Raw genomic sequence first — 11,620 nt, 5'->3', positions numbered from 1 at the left:
GGAAACTGAGGCCCGCCCCCCAGGTCTGCCAGCGGAACTTGAACCTGTTGTTTCTCTGGCTGGAAGGGAAGCTTCGGGATCAGAGGTTGCCAGGTGTCTACAACTGTCATGGATAATAATGATCTTCACGAAGCCTCCATGGTTTCTCTACGCCTCGTTTTCAACTGTAAATTGGGAGTGAAGATACTTAAACGTTTAAAGCTAGACTGTTAGCTCTGGGATATGTCTGTTTTGTTCCTGCTGTATCCCCTTCTCCTGGCACAGCGCCTGCAGAGTAGGTTCCCAGTAACTGTTTACTGAATGAATGGATGGATGTGTTATTCCTCCCCAACAGCCCCTTCAAGTTTCCTAACAGCCCAGAGCATTTGAAGATCCAAGGCTCAGCAACTGAGTCTGGGAATAACAGTGTAGCCCCAAAGTACATATTGAGCTGTGTGTCTGACCCCTGAGCAAAGAGTTTACCTGGGAACCTCACAGATGCTCCAGACCTTGTGGTAACATCAGAAGCACGTGATAGAATTAGGATTCTTTCAGAGAGGAGACCGAGGCTCAAGAAGGGGCAGCCATTTGGTTAGATCATATTTCTAAAGCCTTCCATCCTTGAGAATGAGTGATCATTAGGTTCCAACTTGGACGTGAGGCTCCCTCAGGTCGCAGAGTGCTATGTCTGCTCATGTGTAAAATTTGAGCATTCCTCTTCTCTCCATGGCCCACACAGACTCATTGATTCATTGGACGTACACTTTACTGAGTACTTGCTCTTTGCCAGAGACTGCACTGGGCACTAAGGCACAGCACTCACCAAGCCAGGCCTGGTACCTCCTCCTGGGAGGCAGAATAGTGTACAGCAGCAGTTCTGAAAGTGTGGCCCCCCAGCCCTTCAGGTGATGTGAATATAAGCTTGTTGGAGAACTACTGCTAGACAACAAAATATCAAGCAAACGTTTTAAAAACTGCAAAGGGCCAGATAGCAAATATGTTATTATGCTTTAGACTTTGAGGACCAGACGTTCTCAGTGCTCAACTCTGCCATAGCACAAAAACAGCCAGACAGTAAACTATGAGCGTGGCTGTGTTCCGATGAAATATTACAGATATTGACATTTGAATTTTGTGTAATTTTCACATGAAATGTTCTTGAGCTTTTAACTACTTAAAAATGTAAAAATTATACAAAAGCTGGAAAAGACAGGATTTTGCCTGCAAGCTGTAGTCTGCTTATGACAAGAGCATTGCAAAAGAGGTGATGATTGAGGGTCCAGAATCAGACTGCCTGGGTTTAAATCCTAGGTCTCCCACTTCACAGCTGTGTGACCTTGGGCAATTGACTTCATCATTCTAAGCCTAATCTATAAAATGGGTCTAATAATAGGGTGGTTGTGAGGATTATGTAAGATACTAATACTACTTGGCATTTGTATATAGCTCTTATATGTGCTGGGCACTGTTCTAAGCACTTTGTGTTCTAAATACTTGAGTCACATTACTTTGGACAGACTACTTGATTTTTTAGGTTTGTTTTCTCATCTGCTCTTGCGAACATTTGACTTAGAGTTATTACTACACACAGTATAACCGTGCCAGGCACTATTCCAAAAGGTGGGGACATAGCAAGGGACCTAACAGACAAAAGCTCCTGCCATCGTGGCCCTGAAATCCAAGTGGGGGAGACAGATGGAAAACAGAAATGCAAATACATGTCTGGGGGTGGTGGCAGTACTACAGAAAATAAGGCAGGATATACGGATCAAATTTGCAGGGTACTATTTGGGTTAGGAAGTTGAGGGAGGGTCCAGGGTCATTTGAGCAGAGAGCTGAAAGGGGAAGGATCCATGTGGATATCTAGGGAAGATTATTAAGGACACAGGGAACAGCAAGTGCAAAGGCCCTGAGTTGGGAACATGCATGGCATATTCAATGAACAGCAAGCAGGCTGGAAGTGGAGAGACTGCTGGGGAAATAGTGGAGATGAGGGTAGAGCAATGGCCTGTGAGGTGATGGGAACATCAGTATTAAATTTAACGGATGAGGCAAAGCACGTACAGCACTGCACTAGAACTTGGCTCATAAGGAGCATAGATTAGTGGCTGCTATTATAGGACCAGGAGCCCACCTGATTACCCTCTGCCCTTTGCCAATGTCAGGCCTCCCAACTGTTTGTTGGGTGAATAAGCAAAAGGATGTGTCAGAAATCCTCAGCGCGCAGGATTTCTGCTGGGCTCTGAGCTCCAGGAGGGCAGGCCGGGGGCTGTCTTGGTCCCTGCTGTGTACACAGAACCCCCCAGCTCAGGGCAATGTCTAGGGGAGGGGCTCGGAACCATCTATTGACTGACTGCATGTCTCTCTACCAGGGTCAATGTGGGCCCCATCAAGAAGGTTCACACTTCTAGATGTGTGTTGCGTGTCTGTGCAAATATACACACACTCAGCAAACATTCCCGGAGCACCTCCACTGCGCCCAGGACACAGCAGTGACCAAGACAGCCCTAGCTCTGTCTTCATGGGGCTCAGTCCCCATATGGAGAATGACCTGTCCCATAGTAAGAAGGGCTGGGATGTGGAGCCTGGGAAGCTGGGAAGGCTCAGAGGGGGTGGTCAGGGAGGGCTTCCTGCAGGAGACATCGGAGCCGCAACCTGAAAGATGCAGAGTAAGGTAATGTGCCTTACCTGTGTCCCCAAGTGAGGGAAGAGCATAGTCTAGAGCTAGGAGGTAAGAGATCACGGCAAGTTAAAACAAGGGAGATGAGGTTCTAGAGCTCAAGAAGGCCCCTCTCCTCAAGGTCTTGCTCATCAGTTAGGAGCCTGTGCTCTTCTCGTAAGGGGAGCCATGGTAGGTTCTGAGCAAGGGACAGGTAAGGTCAGGTTTGTGCTTTAGAAAATTCTCTCTGGCTGCTGGATGGAGAGTGAAAGGCGCAGGACTGGGAGAGGACACTAGGGAGGAGGAGGCTGGGAGGGGACCCCACGGGGGTGAGTTGGAGCCTGGACCCGGTGGTCTCAATGGAAGTCAAGAGGTGAAACTCCTGAGTGATTTTGGGGTACAGCTGATGGGCTTTGCAAAGGCTGTGGGAGGAGCCAGGGAGATGAGACCAGTGAGGAGGTGGCCCGAGAGCCCACACGCCAGGGCCTCAGCAGAGCAGCGCTGTTGGGAACCTGGGTTTTTCCTAGGGCACTGGGAGCCACGGAATGGTACAGAACAAGGGAGGGAGTGGAGCGAGCTGTGACTCCCTCAGCGGTGGAGGAGCCTGTGCATGTGTACGTGACTGTGTGCACACGCATGTGTGCACACACGCGGGGCTCTGTATGCACCATCTCCCGGGGCCTCCTAGATTCCCTGCCTGGCCCTGCAGGGTGGGGTGGGGAGACAGGTGGACCTGAGGGAGCCTGCCGTGGTCCTCAGCCACGGGCCTCCTCTCCCCACGTTAAGGAGACCACCCTCCCCAGAAGTAAATCAGGGAATGTGGGCTCAACCCTCTTGGAATGCAGGGACGCCCAGAGGCCTCAGTTTCCTCACCTATAAAGTGGGTGAACAGTCCCAGCACCCGGTTTCGGGAAGACATGTGCACGATCCACTAAGGGCTTGGCTGGGTCCTCAGTGCTGGCAGCCCTGGGGATGCTGGTGACACCCCAACAGCTCCGGGCGTTACCGCTGAGCAGCACTCTGAGCGAGGACTTCCCCTGTACCCTTGCTGTGACCCTGGGAGGTAAGCCCACAAGCCCAGAGAAGGGCAATCATGCCTCCAGGGTCCCAGGACCACTGAATAAAGCCTGTAGCGGGCAGTGGGTGTCAGCTCATAAGGCAGGTCTGCGCTCCTGCCCTGCCTGGTGGCGTGAGGCCTGGAGACAATCAGTGGGCCCAGGCGAGGCTCCAAGCCTCAGCTGGCCAGATACAGCCTTGTGGGTAAGAGCATATGCGCAGCGGGGTCACGACAAGCAGCTTCCCCATCTGTGAAACGGGGACAGTTATAAAAGCCCCCTCAGAGGGCTGCTGGGAGGGGGAGAAGGGTGAAAACAGGGCATGGCACAGAGGGTGACTGTCCCCACTTCACTGTCCTACAACCTGCAGGTCTCCCTCCCAGATCTGGGAGAACCACCCATACCTGCTTTCCAACGTGACAGAGGAAGGAAGGCTAGAGGGGGGGTTGTTGAGTTTAAGTTAAACACCCACATTTATTAAATCCAGACTTTGTTAAAGGGCGGCGGTCTGGGAGGAGGGGGATGGTCGCGGGACGAGGGACAAGATGATGGATGGCCATGGGCATCCCAGAGGGGCCCTGGCACCTCCCCCGCCTGGCCCACTCCTCGGCAGCACTGTGTGGGCTTCACCATGATTCCCAATGGTGCTGGGCTGGCGGGGCAAGATGGCTAGAAACACAGGAACAGACAGACAGATGGTGCCTCCACAAACCACGTGCTCTGGCCTGCCCCAGCCCCTACACCGCGCGCTGGGCCCTGGTCCAAGGGGCGCCCCCTGCCGCCCCGGCCCGATCTGTCCAGGGGAAGGGCGACAGGGAAGGGAGGCGAGGGGCCCGGGGCAGTGGGGGCAGTGGTCACCAGGGGCCGGAGCGGACGAGCAGGACCAGGAACGCTTAATCCCTTTTCTTGTCCTCTGCTGGCTTTGGAGGGACTTCCTGGGGCTCGGTGGTAGCAGAGCTGGCCTCTTGGGTGGGCTTGGCAGGCAGGGGCATGGAGGCCTCTTCCCTGGTGGCAGCGGTGGTGGTTGTGGCGGGGGCAGGAGTGGGTGGGGGTAGGAGGGCCCCTGTTGCTGTCGGGGCCTCGGCCACCGGGGCAGCTGCTGTCGGGGCCTCACCGCTCATGCCAAACTCGTTCACCCGTGTGGGGTCGACGCGGTAGATCCACCGTTGGTAGAGGTAGATGAAGAAGACCACATCTGGGGGTGGGGTGAGGGGGTCAGTGTGAAGGGAAGGGGCCCACCCGGCCCCAGCATCCTGTGGGGGGGGCTGGGGAAGTCCTGCAAAGAATCGGCTGCGCCTCCTCAGACCCAGTCCCCAGGCAGGGGCCGCGGCCAGGGCACCGGCCTCAGTCCACGGCCCTCAGCCCTGCCCATGCCTAGCTCTGGTGGGAGCCTCCTGCCGTCCCACCCACCCGCGGGGCCTCACCGTCCCGCAGGCAGCCAATCCGGTACATAACGGGCATCTTGATTACAAAGGCGAACAGGTCATCAATGAAGGTGTTGAGGGCCTTGTAGGTGAGCATGCGCCAGGGCAGATGGGCCACGGACTTGAGCTTGTAGTTGATGAAGAGCTGGGGTGTCATGGTGATGAAGCCTGTGGTGGTGGTAGTGAGGGGACCCCCGTGAGCAGAGGAAGGGGCGTCCTGACCCCTGACCTCTCTGACCTCACTTCTAGCCTCCTTCCTCTCACTGCTCCGGCCATACTGGCCTCCTTGCCACTTCCAACCCCTAGGCACGTCCTACCTCAGGGCCTTCGCAGGGTTCCCTCCTTGGCATCTTTCAGGGTGTTTATCTATCATCTCCGTAGAGGTCGCTCTGACCACCCTCTAATGTAGACCCCTCCCTTCGGCCCCTTCCCAGCACCTGTCACATGCTGTAAGTCGCTCGTCTGCTTGTTTTCTCTATGGGTTCCCAAGGACAAGGACTGAAACGCACTAGTCATGGCCTCCCGGAAGTCCTCCCAAACCCCCAGAGCGGACCAGGCATCCCTTCGAGACCCCCATGTGCCACGCCTGCCCACCCCGGGTTGTGCCCGTCTGGGGATGAGTCTGTTCCCCGCACTGTGAACGCCGGGCTGACTTGCTCACTGCCGAGTCTCCAGCCCAGCCCAGAGCCGGGTGGAGGAACGCTGGCTGAGCGTCTGCCCTAACCGGGGTGCCGGGCACAGCACAGGCCTGCTCACCGAAGGTCAGCAGGAAGCCATAGAGCATGCTGAGCACCCAGGAGTACCAGCCCTTGTGCTCCAGGTACAGGAGGCTGTAGACAGCATAGCAGCCGAGGAGTGGGAAGAGGATCCACGACAGGTACCTAAACGCCATCTGTGGGGCACAGGGTGGGGCTGGGACGCAGCTGCTCAGGTCCCACCTGGCACCCCTGCTCCCCGTCCTTACCCACCCACACCTGGACGGGCAGGCTGGCCTAGGGGAATTTCTAGGTGGCCCTGAGAACTTTGGATTTGGCCAGGAAGTATACGTGGCAGGCCAGTGACACTAGAGGCTGTGACAAAGGTCATAAAGCATGGGCTCATCAGTCAACAGGCAGATGCCCTGGCCCCTCCCACCCACTGCCCACCCCCTGGGTCCCCAGGAGTGTGTGGAGCTTGGAAACCCTCCCTGTGGCCCACTGTGGGGGTTACTCACATCGTCATACACTTTGGTTGAGGACTCGACATATGTGGACTTGTCTTTGAAGGTTGGACGAGGGAACAGTCCTGCTACCTTGTGCTCCCGGTCCAGCTGCAGACAGGGAGGAAGGCCGGGGTCAGCTGCCATGATGGCTCCTGCCCCCCCATGCCTGTTCCAGCCCCTGCCCTTCCCCACTGTTCCCAGTTCCCCTGCCCCACGTGTGACCTGAAAAATCCCCTGGTGTGAAAATCCCCTTGGTCCTGGGAGTGCGGCAGGCACTGGGAAACTCCCGGGGGCCCGCTCCAGGGTCCGGCTTAGCAGACACCTCCATGCCAAGTCCTGCTGCCCCGGAACAGCCTGGCAGCCAGCCTTACCCGGACGTCCATGACCTTGGTGATCTTCCAGAGGTCGATGAGGACCCCGATGAAGACGCTGACCTGCACCACGAAGTTCGTTTCGTTGTCCAGGATGTAAAGGAGCACCACGAAGGACTGGAAAACGCCGAAGAAGACGGAGCGCACGGACAGGCCCTCCAGGGACTGCCGGCTGTTCCAGAACTGGATATCTGTGTGCGGCAGTCGAGGAGGAGCAGGGAGGGTAAGCCAAGTCCCTCCTGCAGCTCCCTCAGACCCCACCGTCCTCAGAGCCCCGGGGAGGTGCAGGGTAAGCCAAGGGGGAGGGGTTCACACCCCGCCCCCTCCCAAGAGGAGCCTCTGCTTCTCAGGGGCCACCGAGAGCAGCCGACAGGCAGGACCTCTGCAATCCTCATGTCCAGACGCCCCCGCTCCCCCACCCCGAGGATGTAGTCCCTTGATTGGTGACGGTGATTGCTGCCACGTCCCAAATGCTCACCACCCGCCAGATGCTAAGGGCCGGTCAGAGAAGCACTTCCCTGAGGCCTGAGAGCCTGGACTGGTAGGATCTGGACAGAAGCTGGGACTATATGACACCAGACCTGGCCTGTCTACCCTGGTGCCAGGGCACTGCCCCTAGGAAGACCTGGGACACATACTGCAAGACCTCCTCCTCCAGCCCACCGCCCGGAAGCCATGAGGGAAGTGGCCCATAGACACCTAGGACATGCACATGGGCTCTAGGCTCTGGTCTCCAACTGCAGTTCCTTCCGGACCCCCCCCCACCCCCCCGCAGGGGCCAGGTCAGCTCCTCTCTGAGCCCTCATCAGCCAGGTGGGGACAACAGCACTGTGTGACCCTGCCGGGCTGAGCATCCAACACCTGTGGCCACAGGAGGCCACCCAGCACAATGCCTGCCTTACAGAGGCGAAGCCAGGCCCGTGGTCACAAAGGGCCAGCTCTACACTCAGTGAGTGAGGGCTGTTAACCCTGGTTGCCTACCCCGCTCTGCTTCTGATTCTGGAGCTCCAGCAAACTCGGCAGACTCCCCTCTTCCCCATCCAGACCCTGAGATTTGAAGGGGACATTCCCAGGACCCCCCCAATCCTGACTGGGAAGAATGGGTCTAGAGATGGTGTTCTGGTGGGGGCGAGGGGGTCCGAGTCCTCCTCTGGACCAGGGAGGCAGCAAGCGTGGGGTGTAAAGCTGGGCTCGCCCAGGGCCTGCACGCCTGCTGTGTGACCTTGGGCAAGTGACCACCCCTCCGTACCTTCCTTTCTCATCAGGAAAAGAGGGATCCCAGCCAACCCAGCTTACTAGGCCTCTGCTCAATTTTGATGTTACAATCTTCTAGAAGGTAACTCAATCATGACAATATTGTCTTAATAATAATAATAATAATATTCATTACTACTTCCACTTCCAGAAGCTGTGGAGCAGCAGGCCTCCTTCAGATTGGGGTTCTCTAGGGAAAGAGTAAATGGCCAGCAGGGCCTAGAGGATGAAAGTGGGTGCTAAAGCCAGCTGTCTCAGTCCAAATCCTGGCTCTGACAATTGGGAGCTGTGTGACCGCAGGCAAATTACCTAACCTCTCTGAGCCACTGCTTCCTTACCATAAGCGTGGGGGTAACAACAGGCTTCCTTCCTTACAGGGCTGCAGCTGCAAGGACTCAACGAGCTAACTGGTGAGGGCACTCAGAACAGCACCTGGCACGTGGCCAATCTTCCTTAAACCCTGGCCATCATCACTGTTGACCTTTGGAACCTAGGGGCCTTCTCAGGACAGGGCTGTCAACTTCCCACTCTGGTGGGCCCCGTCCATCCAGCCCTAAGGGGCCTTCCCCAGCAGGCAGCCTGCTGGGCAGGGTGATGGGAGCAGTTATGGGGCTTCCCTGCTCCCAGGCTTGGAGTTCCCCTGCTCAACCCCTCCCCCAGCACCACACCCCACAGATGGGAGTTTCTGAGCTGGGAGTTTTGGGGTCATCGCCCTCTCCAGTTCACTAGGCCTCTGGATAATGGCTGAAAGACCTCAGGTAGGGGGAGGACCTGTGGGAAAGGAGGGGCAGAGGGAGGGGGCAGGCCCTATCCCCCCACCAGGTACCCTCCCGTCCCTAGCCCCATGGCCTGTCATAGACCCCAGGGTCCCACCCCTACCGTTCTTGAAGGCCAGGAACTCAAAGACACTGTGGACTATGGACACGATGATGGTGAGTGCCAGTAGGTAGGGGTTGGTTTCTAGGAGCGCAACCTAGGGGTGGGGTGGGGGAAGATGCCTGTGAGCAGGGCCCTGCCCTCGCCAAGGGGCTGACCCAGACCGCACAGTTATTAGCCCACCCTCTCTCCTTCTCCAGAAGAACCTGCTGACATTCTCTACAGACCTGACCCCTGGGGCTGCCCTAAGAGGGAGAGCACGTGCTCGTCAGAAGAGCTGGGCAGATGGACATGGGAGAGGCAGGCCAGGAATGGATGGAGAGATGGAGAGAGAGATAGACAGACAGACAATGAAGGGAAGAGAGGTAGAGTGACCGCGAGGTGAGGGGACAGTCGGCGTGAGGAGCAGAGATACAACATGGAAGATAACCCCAGGCAAGCACAGCCGCGTCTTGATGTCACAGACACAGGCAGAGAAAGATGGGGACACCGGGAGGTACTCCAGGACACAGGGACAGAAAGCAGAGACATCGAGTCAGGGCTCAAAGTCAGGGAGAAAGGGGCCATGGGACAGGAGCAGGGAGGACAGGGCCAGACCCGGGGGCCCGGCAAGGACACAGCAAAGCTGTGACAAGGACCACAGGTGCCTCGGACACGGGATCCCCAGCGTCAGCCAGGGATAAAGGTGGGGAGGGGCCTGGGAGGTTGTGAAACTGGCCAGGGGAGCACTGGCCAGGTCCCCAGGCCACCAGCCCGGCCTGCTTCCCCTTCCCGTCCTGAAGCCCAGGAGACTGCCGGGAAGACCCAGTGTCCACCTCACCTTCACTGAATCTTGCTCCTCGTCTGACTGCTCATACAGCTCATCGCCCAGGAAGTTCCAGGGTGACCTGGTGCTCTGGGCGGCGTAAAGCTGCCAGCGCCAGAGCGAGAGTGGGCAGAAGGAGACCCGGAGCGGCAGGCTGGCCAGGCTCTCATTGATGGGGTAATAGTCCTTCTGCAGGTTCCAGTAATCGTTGAAGTAGATGATGGGGTAGTAGTCGCCACTCACGGCGTCGAACTTCACGTCTGCGGCACAAGGGGCAGGGGCACTGCTCAGCCCGAGCTGCAGCCACAGGCACCCATATGGGTGGGGAGCCCTTAGGTCTCCCAGAACAGAGATGGCAAATTCAGATGGGGTCCCCCTGACAGAGACTGGAAGACAGGACATTTTTCGGCTGCACTATGAAGAGTCCAAAGGGTCACGTGACCTCAGTGGAGGGGACAAGATAGGAAGGGCCGGGCAGGCCCCAATGCAGGGGACAGCTGCGGCTCAGCTCCAGGCCACGGCTACCCCACGGGTAACCACACATCAGGGTTTTGTTAAAGAAGTCAGAAATCTGGGTTTTTAAGTGATGCTGCCCCAATTTCAAAAGTCAGCCAGTGATGCACATTTTTTTCAAACAGCTCGTGGGCTGAAAGAGACTTGTCTACGGACTGGTTTGGGCACACTGGGTGTCCGTGCTGGGGCGGAAGGGGAGTGTCTAGGGAGAGGTGGGCAGGGCGGGGAGCTTGGGGAGGTGTGGACCCAGTCACATGGAGACCCAGGACACAAGGGCAAGGCCTGGTCGGGAGCCCGAGGGGGCTGGGGGCCTCACACTGGTCCAGCGGTGGAGGCACGCTGCCCTTCACCCATGGCGTGTGGTCATCCACAATGTTGATGGTGATATTGGGGTGCCAGTGGGAGATCACCTCCACGGGCCCATAGTCCTCGGCCCTCTGAGGAGAGATTGGGGAGGGGGGGGGTCAGCCTCAGAGGCACCTGCTCACTTCCTCCTGAGGGCTCCCGTGACAATCACGACAGCACAGTAACCATCACAGTAACTGTTGGCCGAGGGCTCACACTGGCCAGCCCCCATGCCAGCCTTTACAGACCCCACTGCCCTGGACTCCCAGCCAGAGTAGAAACCCCAGGCCTGCAGATCAGGAAGGGACTGCGTGCCAGGCTGCAAAGGGGGCCCCACATGCTGCCTCCATACTCGGGGACCCCCTGCCTGGGACCACCGTGCAGAGAAAGGCTCTTGGCACCCAGCACGGGTTAACACCCTGGCGCCCCCAGCCTGCCGGAGAGAATTCCTGCTAGAGCCTCATTATCAGTTCCTACTCTGTGCCAGGCTGAGCCAGGGCCCTGGGCCTGGCTGCCCGCGTGGGAATCCCACCCGGCTACCTCCTGGCTAGGACACTTCAGGCAGGTCTCCCCATCTGAAAGTGGGAAGAGTGAGGGGACCCACCCTGCCCAGGATCCTCCCTGCTCCCTGAGAGGTAGCTCTGCTTCCTAATCCTGTTTCCAGAGAGGGAAACTGAGGCTCAGAGCGGTGAGGAGACTTGACTGAGCCTACACAGCGGCTCAGTGGTGGTGCCAGATGAGAGCCCCGTGGGCTGGCTGCTGGGCTGTGAACAGCAGGCCACCCCCAGGACCCGACAGCTCCACTCATGGTTACCTTGATCATTTCAGGGTCAGCTTCCGTCTCCCCCGTCAACAGGTTCTTGGTTTTCTGAAACCGCCGGCGCTTGTATTTGTTGATCACTGTGGGAGGGGAGGAGGCAGAGGGGGTGGACATGAGACCTGCTGGCCCCTGGGAGATCCAGACCCCAGACCTCTGTGCACAAACAGCAGCTCACTGGTCTCCTGGTTCCTACTCTTCCACCTGCCAACTGATGATAATGGTGACCGGCAGCCTGAGCTGTCTGCCTTCTCACAGCTCCAGCCCCACTTTCCCCATCGTTACAGTGACACTAGCACGCACCAAACGGCTCCACACAGA

At 57.5% G+C, this 11,620-nt stretch overlaps 1 protein-coding gene across 4 annotated transcripts in view; it reads right to left on the bottom strand.

Annotated features, from left to right (window-relative positions):
• Window positions 1–4,144: 4,144 nt before the first annotated feature.
• CLPTM1 (CLPTM1 regulator of GABA type A receptor forward trafficking) overlaps window positions 4,145–11,620 on the bottom strand; it is a 32,429-nt gene continuing 24,953 nt past the window's right edge. The window contains exons 6-15 of one of the 4 annotated variants that reach the window (XM_081031100.1): window positions 11,297–11,382; window positions 10,454–10,574; window positions 9,640–9,884; window positions 8,823–8,916; window positions 6,690–6,880; window positions 6,331–6,426; window positions 5,874–6,009; window positions 5,118–5,285; window positions 4,552–4,888; window positions 4,145–4,362 (exon numbers count right to left, since the gene is read on the bottom strand). In XM_081031100.1, the coding sequence (XP_080887226.1) occupies window positions 4,587–4,888; window positions 5,118–5,285; window positions 5,874–6,009; window positions 6,331–6,426; window positions 6,690–6,880; window positions 8,823–8,916; window positions 9,640–9,884; window positions 10,454–10,574; window positions 11,297–11,382 (1,439 nt within the window). In that variant the 3' untranslated portion in view covers window positions 4,145–4,362; window positions 4,552–4,586. Of the gene's footprint in view, window positions 4,889–5,117; window positions 5,286–5,873; window positions 6,010–6,330; window positions 6,427–6,689; window positions 6,881–8,822; window positions 8,917–9,639; window positions 9,885–10,453; window positions 10,575–11,296; window positions 11,383–11,620 lie in introns of all 4 variants that reach the window. The other 3 variants (XM_081031099.1, XM_081031101.1, XM_081031102.1) reach the window with 3 other exon arrangements.

Source organism: Rhinolophus hipposideros, assembly GCF_964194185.1.
Source record: "Rhinolophus hipposideros genome assembly, chromosome: 21".
NCBI classification, from domain to species: domain Eukaryota; kingdom Metazoa; phylum Chordata; class Mammalia; order Chiroptera; family Rhinolophidae; genus Rhinolophus; species Rhinolophus hipposideros.
This window is presented reverse-complemented; position numbering and strand designations above follow the sequence as displayed.